This window comes from Drosophila miranda, chromosome XL, assembly GCF_003369915.1.
Source record: "Drosophila miranda strain MSH22 chromosome XL, D.miranda_PacBio2.1, whole genome shotgun sequence".
Lineage (NCBI taxonomy): Eukaryota > Metazoa > Arthropoda > Insecta > Diptera > Drosophilidae > Drosophila > Drosophila miranda.
This window is the reverse complement of record NC_046673.1, coordinates 12,706,763-12,721,412: the sequence shown is the minus strand read 5'-3', so window position 1 is coordinate 12,721,412 and position 14,650 is coordinate 12,706,763. Positions and strand designations below refer to the sequence as shown.

At 43.1% G+C, this 14,650-nt stretch overlaps 2 protein-coding genes across 3 annotated transcripts in view; both read left to right on the top strand.

Annotated features, from left to right (window-relative positions):
- LOC108157220 (putative uncharacterized protein DDB_G0277255) overlaps nucleotides 1-7,471 on the top strand; it is a 120,762-nt gene extending 113,291 nt beyond the window's left edge. Inside the window, exon 7 of the mRNA XM_017289181.2 lies at nucleotides 7,383-7,471. The gene's annotated coding sequence lies outside the window, so the exon portion shown is untranslated. The remainder of the gene's footprint in view (nucleotides 1-7,382) is intronic.
- A 4,010-nt stretch (nucleotides 7,472-11,481) lies between these two features.
- LOC108151737 lies at nucleotides 11,482-12,358 on the top strand. 2 transcript variants are annotated; one of them, XM_033394833.1, is made up of 3 exons: nucleotides 11,482-11,743; nucleotides 11,852-11,980; nucleotides 12,058-12,358. In XM_033394833.1, the coding sequence occupies exons 1-3, from the start codon at nucleotides 11,543-11,545 to the stop codon at nucleotides 12,322-12,324; spliced, it is 597 nt and encodes a 198-aa protein (XP_033250724.1). In that variant the 5' UTR covers nucleotides 11,482-11,542; the 3' UTR covers nucleotides 12,325-12,358. The 2 variants fall into 2 exon arrangements, with proteins under 2 accessions (XP_033250724.1, XP_017136033.1); XM_017280544.2 differs by having other exon boundaries at nucleotides 11,487-11,743; nucleotides 11,807-11,980.
- Nucleotides 12,359-14,650: the final 2,292 nt, after the last annotated feature.

Here is a 14,650-nt window from a genome sequence, read left to right as displayed (position 1 = left end):
GAGTCTGGGCCTGGGCATGCGGCATGCGGCAGGGGGCATGGGGCATGGGGTCTGGCGGCAAGGCTGGCAAGGCGCCAGGCCGTAGTCCAAGGGAATGGATAAGGCAAGCGACTGGGTGGACGGATGGACACACGAACGGAATGGCGTAACGTAACGTAGCCGAAAGGAGGAGAGACGGAGAGCCGGAGGACCGGAGGACAATGGCAAGCGTTAAGCAATAACACAGCTCTGAGGGTGGCTCAACGGTAGCTGGTGGTGACATTGTCTGGATTCCCTTTTGTACACACACACAGGAGTCAGGAGTGCGAGTATATGTATGTGTGTGTATCCCCCCCGCCCCCGCCCTTCCTGTTACTTTTTTGGGGGTTGTCTAAACCAAAATCACCCACCATTCCGGGCTCTGGCGTTGGCTCTGGCTGTGGCTGTGACTCCCCTTGTTCGGCCAAAGTCCTCGTCGTCTAAGAAGAAAACTGTAGTAAATAATTCTTTAAAGATTTAGAGACACTCCAGCCAGCACAAGTAGAAGCGAAAGGCAGTGGCTGGCACACCCGCACAATTGCAAATTTTTATGAGATATTCACGGGGGAGAATTACTCATTGAGAATGGGGCAAGAGAGGCGAGGGGATTGGGTATGGAGGAATGGGAGTCTGGGGTGTGGCGCGTGCTTGTCGCGGCTTTTTAGCTATTTTCGTCATCGCTCCCAGTCGCAGTCGCAGTCGGAGTCGCAGTCTCGCGTTCATCGTCTCGACATAAGCCGGCCACATATCAAGATTAATTTTTTCCAAGATAATAAATTCAATGCAGATTAAATGGCAGAGACCATTAAATTATCGACTTGAGGTTCGGTTCGGTTGAGTCTTCTCCGCAGCACGCAGCACGCAGCTGGTGCGTGGGATGATGCCCTCGGTATGGATAGAGGGGTTGAGTTTGTGGGATTGGGTTCTGGGTTCTGGGCTCTGGGCTCTGGATTTTGGGACCCTGATGACTGCATTAACTGCCAAACGTGCGTGAAGAGCAATTGATAATAGTACGACCCCTGAGATATGCTTTCCAAATGGTTTTGCGCGAAAGCAAACGAATCACAGCCTCATTGTGTCACTCATTTGAATAATTGGAAAGTGGAGAAAGTGGAAAGGAATCCTCAGGAATCATCTTTAATTTGACATTGAAAACGCGAATGTGTTGAGAGTCGCATAATTTGAGAGTCTTTTGTTCTTTAATTTTGGAAATAACTAGACGATTGACTTTTGATTGATTTTTATTGGATATTTGTCGTAGGTCTTTCAAGATTTTTCGTATGCAGATAAAGGTAGTTGGAATATGTAGATTTGTGGGTGCATTTCCTATTTTGTGGTATTTCTTTGGTATTTTGAGTATTTATTTAATATTTTATGGTATATAGTTGATCTTATCAGTATTTATTTGGTAGTTTTTAGCATTTGTTTATATTCTAGTATTTTTCGGATCAAATATTTACTTATTATTTTGTGCTATATAAAGTATTTATTTGATATATTCTTTTTGATATATGATCAGTATTTATTTGCTAGTTTTGCTAGTGTTTGTATATATTCTATGGTACTTTGTAGTATTTTTCGGATTTAATATTTACTTAGTATTTTGTGGTATTTGTTGTTTGGCATTGCAAGCATTTATTTGATATATTTAAGTATTTAGTGGATCTTATCAGTATTTATTTGGTAGCTTTTAGCATTTGTATATATTCCAGCGTATTTATTATATTTTGTAGTATTTTTCGGTTCCAATATTTATTTATTATTTTGTGGTATTTAAAGTATTTATTTGATGTATTCTAGTATATATTTGATCAGTATTTATTTGCTAGTTTTTAGTATTTTTATATATTCGATGGTATTTTGTATACTTTTTTGTATTTTTCGGATACAATATTTATTTAGTGATTTGTGGTATTTCAATCATTTATTTGGTATATTCTAGTATTTAGTTAATCTGATCAGTATTTATTTGATAGTTTTTAGTATTTTTATATATCTGATGGTATTTTTGATATTTTCTAGTATTTTTTGGTATGCTATAGAAGTTTCTAGTAATTTTTTGACATTTACCACTACTTTTTATATATTCAAGTATTTTATTGGTGCTCCCTTGTATGTTGTTTGGGGTATTCCTATATTAACCCATAAAACTATTTTGAAATTGAACACAAGGCCAAAATACGAGTATAAATATAAGAAGGCCTTTAGATATTCAACTCGTATCTCCATGGAAATCATGGTTTAACTTTCATATTTAAAGTCCATGATAAGATTCCACAATTCTTTTTACGAATCTCAAAAGTCAGCTAAAACACTTGCTGAATCTCTTTCTTAAACTATTTTTCACATTTTCAGCCAAAAAAAAAAAACGTAGAGCAAACGTGAAACATTCTCATAGTTTTTCCGGAACAATATTTGGCGCCTTCAGCGGGAAAAATACTTTTGTTTTGGGTTTATCTTCTCTGGGATCTTCTTTCGCTTGTCCGAAAACCACTATCCTTGGCGCTGGGTCCTTTTGCCAAAGAGAAAGTTATAATAGAGATGTGCAGCTCTTGGACCAATCTCCCATGCTGTCGCTCTCTTCTCTTGTGGAATGAGAAATGGGAAAAAATGGCAGCTGGGCAAGGGGGCGGGGGCAAAACGCAACGCAGACACATCAATTACGAGAGAGAAAAAAACTGAGAGGAGAGAGAAAGAGAGAAAGAGATGTGGAGCAGCTTCAATTGAACGCGATTTCGTTGTCCTTTCTGCCGCTGGCGCTGGCGCTGGAAGAGGAGGAGGAGGGATATCAACTGTTAAATGCAAACGACAGCCCCCTACCCCCCACCAGCCCCCTCCACCTTATCTAAGCCCATCAATCAGGGCACAAAACGAACTAAAAAACAAAACAGCAAACACATACGAGAGGGAGAGGGAGGGAGAGGGAGATCGGGAGAAGAAATAGAATCTCAAAGTCAATTTTTGTTCTTTTTTGGCAAACAAACAAACCGATTGACGTAGGCCTTCCTTCCACTGCCCCTCCCCGCTCCCCCTCTTTCTCTTTTCCCTTTGCTTAATCAATGTGTGGCAAGCAGTGCTGCAGGGGGCATGGGGCAAGAGTGAGCGAAATGTCAAATGCGTTGATTGGAAAGCCGCCAGCGCCAGCGCGACTAAAAACGCCAGCAAAATCGCGGCCTGGCCTGGCCTCGCTTGCTCGTAATGCGAATGAGATTTGTAGAAAATCGCAAGAGGGCAGAGCCCCGAATGAGGAGTGGGCGCCCTGCCAGACCGCACAATCAGTTTCCGTTTCCGGTTGCTGGCCGCACAATTAAGCGCGTCGGCGGCGGCCATTTTGTTGCTGCTGCGAGGACCCCATGGACGTGGCTAATAAACAAACGAGCCAAGAGGTGTGTGCCCTGTGCGGTTGTTTTTTTGATACCCCTTTTCGCGCGGGTTGGGGTATGATGCCCTTCTATACGAACGAGAAAGGGTACTCTCGCCTTCGAAACCTTCGGAAAACCCCTCCTTGAACCCCTCCTTTCTTGTTTTCGCATTGCCGTTGTTTTATCATACTTTGGTTTCGGCCATTCGCTTGTCGTTTGGTCCTTGGGTCGCTTCATTAACTGTACAAAAAATATCTACATATACGCCTCGTATACGGTGTGTGAAAGAAGGAGGCGGCAGCGTGTTGTCGCTCTGTTGGTGCTTCACACCTTTATTTGTGCAAGCGATTTTATTTTAGTGGGGTGGGGGGGAGGGGGCTTGGGGGGAATGCGTTTTCGTTACGGTTTCGGGTTTTGGGCTTTCTGTTTTGGTTTTTCCGTTGTTGAAGAGCCAGCCGACAGCCACAACAACGGGAGTCCCTCCATGGTCATCGGAATATACATATACAGAGGGGGGTATGCATGCATGTACAAACGCTGGAATGTTGTTTGACTTGGGCTCGGGCTTGGGCTCGGGCTTGGGCCCACCAGCAGAGCAACGGATTGCATTCCACCGAAGGTGGGTGGTTTTTTGGAAGGCAGCCCCGCCCGGCGCGGCGCCGGCCCACCCATTGTGCCAATTTATGACCTGTCAGAAATTTCACTGCACAACAACCAGCCCCCGTCCCCAAAACGCCTTGGAACAAAACACACACAACCTTTAAGTGCAGTCGAACGAGGGCCGCCCCAAAAAGCAGGCAATACTTTTGCCACAGCACCGGGCGCTGGAAAGTAGGCAACGATTTCTTGTTGCAAGGCATTTATGACGGCAGGAGGTAGGTGCGGGCTGACCTAATGCCCTACGACCTTAACTAATCTCTGATAAAGTACGGGTATGCGTGTACTTTGGTCGAACTTTGGCCCTTGGCTTGGCTTTAATTTTGCTTAATTTCTAGAGTGTGACCTTTGAACCAAGTGAACTAATTTCTTAAGCTTTTGCGACCCATTCGGAGTCCCAACCAAGCAGGGCTTTACCATTGCCTGCCCCAAACCTCACGAAAGTCTACCTTATAATTATGATAAAACACTGCCCAAGCCACTTGATTAGGCCCTATCTTTAGTCGCTAAATCTAACGTTTTGCCTTCATCCTTTTAGCCCTAAAACTTCTGTTTCCTCTCTCGCTCAAAATGATCCATTATATCCATAGCAGATGTTGTGCCACCAGGAGCCACTCCACTCCAGCTCCCCCCTGGATCAGCCTTCCGCTGACATCCATCCTACATCCAACAGGGACATAATCAGTATTAACTCTGGCCTTCCTGCCTGGGTGGAGGGCGGGGACTGCCGCCTGAATGCTTCTGCTGCTTACGACCCAATTCATGTTTATTGCAGTTTATATAAAAATTGAAACACGCCCATTATACCCCGGAACCAGTGCCGCCCCCCCCCACCCCCTGCCCTGCTCCACAACCCACAGGTGTTGGATATTTTCGAAATATTTTTACTTCCTCGAGTTTTTCTTTCCGTTTTTTTTTTTTTTCGTGAAGCGCAGATTTAATATTTCCGCACTATTGTCGGGGGGTAGGTGTTGCCATGACATTGTCAGAGAGGTGTGGGTGGGGGGGGGGGGGGGGTGGAGGTGCACACATGTCACATGTCCATGCCACGCCTTGCTGCCAAAAAAAAAACGCCCAATATGGAGAGACAGACAGAAAGGCGAGCAAAGAACGCTTTTTATATGAAAGGTGCCAACCCCTGCCCCCTGCCCCCTGCCCCGCGCCCCCGCTCCCCGCTGGTTCAATAACGCTTTTTGACGGCTTTTGACTTTTTGGCATTGTTGTTGTGTGGCTGTGTTGATGGTTTTTATATTTATATTGAAGGTTTTTACACAAAGAGACAGACCCCCTGCATATGCATTTGTCTCTTTCTCTCTCTCTGTCTCTCTCTCTCTGTTGATCTCTGTCTCTTTCTTTTTATGTGGATTTTGATGTCTGTGCAAACGCAACGAGGCACACAATGACCGAAAAGCAACTGACAGCCGCAGCAGCAGCAGCAGACTGTGCCCCTTACACACCTCACCAGCCCCCCCCCCCCGTGCCCCCTTGCCCGCTGCTCTTTGTCCCCTTCATTCTTTCATTCATTCATTCAGTCAATCATGCAGCCATTCAATTTATCGTTGACTTAACTTTTTGATGGTTTGCAAAATGAAATTTATGTGCCCTCAAAAAAGAACCAACTCTCACCTTTGCTCGCTCTCTGTCGCCCTCTTTCTCTCTCTCTCTCCTTTTGGGGAGGGGGGGGGGGACCCTGGACCTTTGGCTGGTCAGAGTCCGAGCCAGAAAGCCATCGAGTGTTATCTTTGCGGTCGCATCTATAATGGGTTTTGTCACGTTGCAGACGAGACTGGCCCCTGCCTCCACATCGTCCCCATGCCCGGCCTCCCCTGCTGTCTGCCGAGGCATGAAAAACTCACGTCGACATCAATAAACTTGCAACAACAACAAAAAATACATAAACGAAGTATATGAAAATGGGAAAAGGCAAAAAAGGGTACAACTGTTGCGTGGCGGGGGTGGCGGGGTAGGTGGATATTAGTGCTCTCTGAATGTTTCACGGGCTATTCCAAAATACATTTGGGCCGTGCCTTTAAGCCGCTTTTAAAACTCCTCGTGTCTGCCTTTTAGCTGAGGCTTAAAATTCCAGCCATCCCCCATTTGTTTTTGCCACCAAATTTGTGTCCTGCCCCTCCCCACTTTTGGGGGGCGACAAGTGCATCAAATTGTCAGCCATTTTCCGGTGTTGACTTTGACCGAACCCCAAAAAACATAATTGTTAAAGTCCAGGCAGTGGAAGAGGCAGAGGCCGAGGGTAGGGCTTCCCAGCAGCAATATTGCGGTCAACAGTTGGGCAGGGTGCCCAAGAGATGGGCACCCAATAAAAGTACATGCATGCAACAATAAATAAATTAGACCAAGGTGCGGTACGACAGCACCCACCCACCCAGCCACCCAGCCCCACTCCGCCACCCAAAAAACCCATCATCCGCCAACACTGAGCAAATAGATGTATGATAACAGGAAGGAAAGTGATGGCGAATGGCCTTCAATCCGCAAGGAACCACAGATACAGATACTTTTGTTTTTAGATTCAAACGGTTACTTTTGTGGATCTTGGGGGACAGAAATCGTATGAGAATCATGCACACGACATGTATTTTTCAGCTGGATAATCTCTGAGTGATGGGAGCTTTAAGGAAAGGGAACAGAATTTCTCTCAGTGTTTCGCTATACAACGAGGCTCACTTAATAACGGGTTAGGCAGGTGGTGGTGTGTGGTGCGGTGCGGTGTGAGGGTGGGCTACGGGGCTACCGTTTTGTTGTCTGCTGCTCCGGCAGTCAGATGCAATTTATTGATAATATGCGAGGAAGAACAGGAAGGAGAGAGAGATGAGGGTGCGGCAGGCAGGCAGGCAGGCAGGAGCAGAGGATACCAACTGGAAGTCAGCGCCAACTTTATGAGAATGCGACCTTTCTGCCATTATGTTGGTTATTTACACACACACACACACACACACACAACACACCCACATGGCCGCATGGACACAGATGTCGAGGCAGTGCGCCAAAAGCGGCAGCAACACACAAAATTTGTTGCCACAATTTGTGCAACAAATTTCAAAGCAGACAATATTCCAGTTGGTGTCAGCAGCAGGGGCAGGGGCAGGGGCAGGTTCAAAATAAAAGAAGAAGCTGCCAAAAGTCAATTGCTTGACTTGACCGAAGGACCCCAGAAGGACCCAGGACTGGTTGAACCATAAAAACCATAAAACAGAAGAACAGTAGGAGATCTACCGATGGAAGATGGATGGATCTTATCATTTCTTTAAAATTTAAACTAATATTTGTATATCCTATGGATTTTGCTAATAATATTCGTTTCACTGTCTTCTGTTCGTTTTCCAGGAATACAATTCAAAGACTGCCTCATGCCATGCCATCCACTATTACCACCAACCCAGCAGCAGCAACAACAGCAACAGCAACAGCATCAGCAGCAGCAGCCGAAGCCAAAGCAGAAGCAGCGGCCAACATCAGCATCAGCCGTTGACATCGTCAGCGTCAACGTCATCGTCCACATCATCATTGCAGCTGGCAGGTAGTCGCTATGCCCTACACAAAGATCCCAAATATCCTTTCGAGCTTGTCGAAAACGAGGCTGACGCTACAGAGGTGGTGGCGGGTGATCACGACGATCCGGAGGGTGGTCGGGAGCTAGTAGAATATCAGAGATATGCCAGAAATCAGAAGCAACGTTACTACGGTCACACTGTCGGCCAGAGGAGTCGTCGACGCTACTACAAATACGATGCCGTCGAGGAGTGTTGCCGCCCGATATTCCAGGATCAGCAATGTGACTCACTCACAGACATGCTATAAGGGGTGGGGGGGGACTCGGGAGGTGGGAGGGGATTGGAATGGAATGGAATGAATGAACGAATGAATGAATGAATGGAACGCAAGGTACCTATAAAACAAAAGTAACTACAGAATGGAAACGCATTGCGTATAGAAAGGAAAGGAAAGGAAAGGAAAGAACAGAAAACTGCCCCCTCCCCGATTGCATGCGATTAAGGATAAGCGATAATAACGATAGCCGATTACGATAACGATGTTGTATGTTGAATAGATGTATATCGATGTTTTTTTCCTGGATATGTGGGGCTAGGTCTGGGGCTGATGAACATTTTAGATCTTTAATCGTTATTAAGCACAGAATTGATCAATATATATATTCAAAATATATGTATTATTAACCATCTGGAAGATCTGGCACCGCTATAAATGTATCTACATAGATTATATATATATACCCATGCACACAAAAACACACACACATACATATATATATATAGATTTATTCATGTAAATATATACAATATATATATATATATATATATATATTAAAAGCCAATTTTTTTTTAAATCGCATCCAACTAAAAATACGAGAAGAATGAGGAGAGAATTTTTTTGAAATGAATGTGGAAACTAGATCTAGAAGATTGCACCACGAAAAGTTGTCTAAAAACATGATCATATAAGCATATATATATATAAGAGTATATATATATATACATATAAACCGTACTATACAGAAAATATATACATTTAACTATATATACGAATCGAGTTTTTTATTTTTTTTATTATTATTTATACGCTAGCAATGCTTGTACATAGAGTAAAAATTGTGGATTATAAACTATGATAATATTATAATTAATAAAACAGAAGAATATTTAATAACAGGTGTTTTTTTTTTGTGGTATGTACTTTTAAGATCTGAGTGTTGAACGAATTGTAAATACATTTGACACATAAACAATTTAATTGAAGCACAAGAAAAACTAAAGAGAACTAAGCTTAGAGTCAAAGAAAGAAACCACAAAATATTTGTCATTAAAGAGTCTTGATTCGAGTACGAAAAAGCAGAAAATGCATATGAAAATACAAAAAGAAAATCGTAAGAAAATGGAAAAAATATAAATGTGTATTTATGTGAATGTAGTTGAAAAGGAAATAGAAAAAAGATACCGAAAGCAAAGCAAAAACCGAAAACAGAAAACAGAAAAAAATACAAAAAAAAAAACAGTTGGCGTTGGATGTTGTTCCACTTACTTATTGAAAAATGTGTCTTAAGAAAATGCATATATGTATGTGACATATGAATAGACATGCCTACATACATCTGTGTGCGTACGATAAATGGGATATATATGTATATACACACAAACATGCCAATAGATAGGGCTACCTACCTACGTATTTAACTATGTATTTCGTTTAGGGAACTACTTGTATTCCTATCCATTTCCAGAAACTTTCAATCACCTTCAATCACTCGCCGCTTCGTCAGCGCACTCGCTGGTTTGCGTTCCCACTCGTTTGTGTCTGTGAAACGGTCACGCTCGTTGGGATGTCGCTCAAATTTAGAGCCTGACTTGGGCTGTCTATCCTCTGTCTCCTCTCTGCCACAATTTTCAATGCCACAGTCTATATTTCCCTTCAAGAATTACAATAAGAATGTAGTAGAAGCAAATACAGAAGATGAATGAGCGATGAAGCACAAAGTAAAGCAAATTTTATGTGAAATTATAGCAAAATGGGGATCCATGAACCCAATAGGGAAACAGTGCAGATCCGAGAGGGGGCACTCTCTTCTCGCCAGAACGACACACGCACACACACGCAAAACACACACACATACATATGCATATACATAGATGGAAACTACAATTTTAAAATTCCAAACTGCACTTTGCAGAGTTTTAAATGTCTAAATAAATATTGAACCAGTAAAGAAAACGAATGAAATGAAATGAAATGAATTGAAAGAACTACGTAAGAGATGATCGTAAAATATTGGAAAAATCGTAAAAATAATGCAAATGTTTTAGCACAAACAGGTCAGATTATATATGTATGTGAAACCAAGAAGAAAAATAGATAAAGAAATATGATAAATATAATGATAATGGTAATGGTAATGGGGAGGCGCCACGGATCAAGCTGCTTGCGTTATTCGGGTCTCTCTCCCTCCGTCGCCAAACATTTGCTTTGCTTGCATCCCCCACTATTCCCCCAGTATATGCTATGCTTTGCCAACAGCCTCCTTGGTTAAGAACTTTTCGTTTTCCTGCTTTAAAAAAAAGCTTAAAATGTGATATTTTATAAAAACTATGAAAACATACTCGTCGTATAAACAAAAGAACGAACGCATCGACGCGGCTCCCTAAAGATGAAAATACAAATAAAAACTATGGAAAACCGAACCGCAAAACCACATTGAAACACACAGAAACACACATTTAGAAAGAGGAGAAAAGAAAAGAATAGAAAAGAAAGAAGCAAAGAAAGAGAGTAAAAAGTTGAGGACAAGTTTACACTTTATTCTGATGATTATTATAATTATTATTATTATGAATTATTATATTAATTTAAGCGAAAACTGTAAGTAACGTTATGCCTATTACGAAAAATTACGATGGAAAAACCCCCGAACCGGAAAACGTTTTAAATCTACGAATAATTTAAACGAACGGAAATCCAAGAAAAGCAACAAAAATAAAACTGAAAAACCGAAAACACAAAAATATTAAATAAAGATTTAATGCAAACACAAAAAAAAGAAACGAACTTCGTTTTCCTTTGAATTTGCCATCCACAATGTGGATGCTAGCTAGCGTGGATTCCAACCTGCTGCCGCTCGAACATGCTGCCTGAACATGTCGAGCCGTTTGGTTCGAACTTCGAAGGGAAGGGTGGCTAACAAAGCTGGCTGCTATGAAGCTGTTGAGGCGGCCGGCAATGTAACTCAGGCTGTTCATTTATTTGTGGCATACTTTTCGGCTGGCTCTGGTAAAAATGAAAATATATAGCATAGCATATTTTCCGGCTACCCAATTGCTATACATGCAACTCACTTGGAAATGGCCGGTGAAGGAATGAGAATGAAAATGGCGATGAGGCTTGACTTTCACTGCAGTACACCCGAATAGTTTGAAAGAGAGTAATATGAAGCTGAATGTCCATAGTGGCCTGATCACAATAGAACATACTGGAGAACGAGGCTCATACTTTTCCGCACGGGGGATAGGATGGTTGAGGGTTTGGTTCGGAACTGAAAGTGCACTGACAGCGGACTGAAGCTATACATCATTCGTATGATCCCACTGCTGCAAGCCGGCTATCTCCACATACTTGACAAAGCGAAGGCATTAGGTATAGGAATTTGTAATCGCAGTCGTAGATGGCATAGTCCTTGATATACCACACAGTCGAACTTCTCTGCTACGAACTTCCGTACAACAAAGTTTTCTAAGTGTAGAATTTATTTCATAAAACGATTTCCATATTACGAATTCCTCTTGAGATTCGCTATGTGGAAATTCGACTGTATATGACATGGGGCAAGCATTCGACTCGAAACCTTTACAGGGCTGCTGGTGCAGCATGAAAAAATTCAAATTAAAATCGGTGAAAGCAGGCCAAGATAAATCAATAATTTGTTGTGCCATATTTTAGTTCAGTTTGCTATAATTCCAATAGAAGCAACCCAAGCTAAAATGAAACAAAAAGAAGGCGAACTCGTCAAGCAATTTTATATTTTATGGCGTAAATATTTCGATTGGGCATACCCGGTGCGCGACCAATATACGATTTGGCAGTTTACATTACCGTCATGGCACGGCGTCAAAGCTGCCTTGGAAGGACTATTGCCGATGATACTGTTTTTCTATGTTCTCGCAGTCGCCATCTCGAACTGGGTGAGTAAAACAATCAACCAATGGTTTGATAAATTCTAAGCTGATTGGGAATCTCGTTTGCAGATACACACCTTGAAGCAGATTAAGTTTGTATTAACAATTCCGCAGCTGTCGGCGATCTCCTGGCCCCAGACAAATTGGATTACCCCGAGCAAGAATATGCTGCATATGTTCTGGGCCGCTAAGGAGTTGGTCATGTTTCTGGCATGGAACTACCTTCTATATGGTCTTGTTTGGGTGAGCATTGAAGATCCCACACATCCGCCCACCTCTGCCAGCCCTGAGTACGCCACGGTTTCTCTATTCTTGTGCAGGACAAGCCGGAGCTCCTCTATCGATGGCAGCTATTGTCCGGAAGTGTGCTTCTTGTCGATATTCTCTTTTTGACCCGTGCTCGCTGGGGACACGGCTATGCCATTTTGACCTGCTATTTGGTGCCACTCTGGAATATCTACTGCGTTAACAGCGTGCGGATTAGCACAGAGCAGTTCATCTATTCAACAACGATGGCACTTAATCGGACACAAGGCTTCTTTGGATTTGAAATTTTTGAGCACCTTTTGTACTTTGTACACACCTAAAATTGTACGTTAAATATAAAGCTGTCGACCAAAATGGTTGTGTGGTCTGGTTCCTCGTTTCATATTGCATACCTCGTTGGAGATGATAAAAAAATACATTTTTATGCCAGAGTTTGTGGTTCAATTCGTCCCAAACGTCTCCTATATACATATTAGTTTTGTGGTGAAAGTGGATGTGTTCAACACCCAAAAGGAGGCCTTAGTTTCCTCTCTACGGCTGTAGTCTTTGGGAGAGTCGGTTGCTTGGAGGTCATTTTGCTTGAGCTTCGATGGAAATGGCTTGTTAGCTCGCCATCGGGGCGATCTTTAAGAGATTCAATTGGATACAAAGAGAAAGGTCTGCTCTGGTCCTGGTTTTCTTTGTCCGCAACTCGAGGGGAGTTACTGTTGTTATCTCTGTTGTGGCGCGGTTCCCTCGATCAGGAGTACAATTTCGTGCGTTAAGAAATGGATTTCGGCCGGATAGGTCTGGTGTAATACAGGCAACTTCACCGACTGCACCGGAGACAAATGTGTCCTTGAGGGATCCACTGCTATCATGGTGCTAAATAGGTTCTATCAATTGCACTTCGGCCTCCACATTACCGAAGCGTAACTTCATCCTTTTGGCTGATGTCGTTCTCCAAGTCATACCTTTCCCGGCAGGACGCCCACTCGATGGACTCGATGGCTCCATGGACTAAGGCACGCAGCTTAAAACAACGAAATGTTTACATATTTGGTTAGAACTGTACATTTGGATCTACTCATATGACTCCTTAGTATCTGAAAACCTTTTGCAAAGCCTAAGATTACAGAAATCACAGTGCTCTATGCGTATCCTGGTGCAAGGCCCACTTTCTCCTGAAATATTTGACTTAATCGGTGGTTCCTATGACTAGAGACTAGAGATGGTCAGTTCTCATTGTTCAGTCGGGATAACGCTACCGTTCGCTGTGCTTGTTTCCAAGAGCTTAAAGAAATTTGTAGCTTAATTTAGCTTCCGCCGAACATTTGGGAAACCTTTTGAAAATAGGCAGGAAAATAGGTAGATGTTTTTGGGATGTATGGAAATGCATGAGCCACCAACAATAGAACAAAAGAACTTTGAAGTGTACTTAGCAGAATGCTAAAAAGCCCTTTATTTCAATCGAAATTGGAGGCAGTTTTGGCAGTATTCCCTCAAATTTCACATTACATATTTTGCATTTACCTCTGGCTCTGGGAATTCCTCTGGTCTGCGTTCATAATCGAAAAATCCAATTGAACAATCGACTCAATCAGCTGCACAATTTTCACAAATTCGAATGCCGAATTATTGGCAATTTGTGCATCATCATTTCGCTGCCGCTGCCGCTGCTGCTGATGCTGATGCTCCTTTGCACATTTGCTTATGCTTATGGCATCTTTTGTTAGTTTTGCAATTATATTGTTTAAAATATTATGATTAAAAATTAGAACGCTTGAATGGACACTTCTTCTCTGCTGGACTCCGGCTACGACTCCGACTCCGACTCCGACTCCGAGTTCTTCGTTGCGTTGCGTTGCGTTGCACAATACTCTTTCCCGTCGGTTGCAGATCTGCCTGCCGCTGCGAAGCTCTCAGCTGGAAAATCCGCTTGGCAATTGGCAAGTGCCGGGGCCATCACTCAGTCGAGTCCTGGCCAAGACAGGCCCCAGGCCAGTCCGTCGTCGTCGTCGTCGTCTCAGGCGAAAGTCAGTCGTATTATGCAACAGCTTGCACTTGGCTGCGACTCTGCGGCATTATCCCTATTACTGGCTCTGGTTTATTGTTATTATTATTGCCAGTTTTTGTGTGCCACTCTTTCCCATACCCATCCCCTCCCCTATACACTGCCACACATCCCCAGTTCCTTCCTTCGACGCGACTCTACTCCGCAGGCAGCTTTTACACTCCAGCTGGTAAGTGTGCTACGAGTACGCCTGTGGCAGCGGATCTGGCTCTGCAACACTTTAAAGCCGTCCATCTAATTTATACGAGTACCCCTGCTCTGCTGGATGTGGGTATTACAAGCAAAAAACGCAGTATGGCAGTGTCTTTAAGGCAGATTGATTGCCGAATAGATGCCACAATTGAGATGACAGTGAGATCTCTCTACATTCTTCAAGAAATGGCATTTGTTTCGATAGAAAAGCCAAAAACTGGGCTATTATGAGATCGATTGACAGACTTCAAACCCGTTTAATTGTTCTTTAACTATCTGTCCGTATCTAGAATGGAGAATATCTGGAGTATCTGTTCTCTAAACGATCGGTCTCCAGGGGTATCCAAGGCTTCGGCGCCTGCAACGATTCTTTGATTGTGATTCTCGTCCTTTTCCCCCGC

Coding starts and splice junctions, on each gene's coding strand:
- LOC108151737 (XM_017280544.2), top strand. CDS start 11,543: ATGAAACAAAAAGAAGGCGAACTCGTCAAGCAATTTTATATTTTATGG. Junction 11,744..11,806: donor CAGTCGCCATCTCGAACTGG/GTGAGTAAAACA, acceptor TCTCGTTTGCAG/ATACACACCTTGAAGCAGAT. Junction 11,981..12,057: donor TTCTATATGGTCTTGTTTGG/GTGAGCATTGAA, acceptor ATTCTTGTGCAG/GACAAGCCGGAGCTCCTCTA.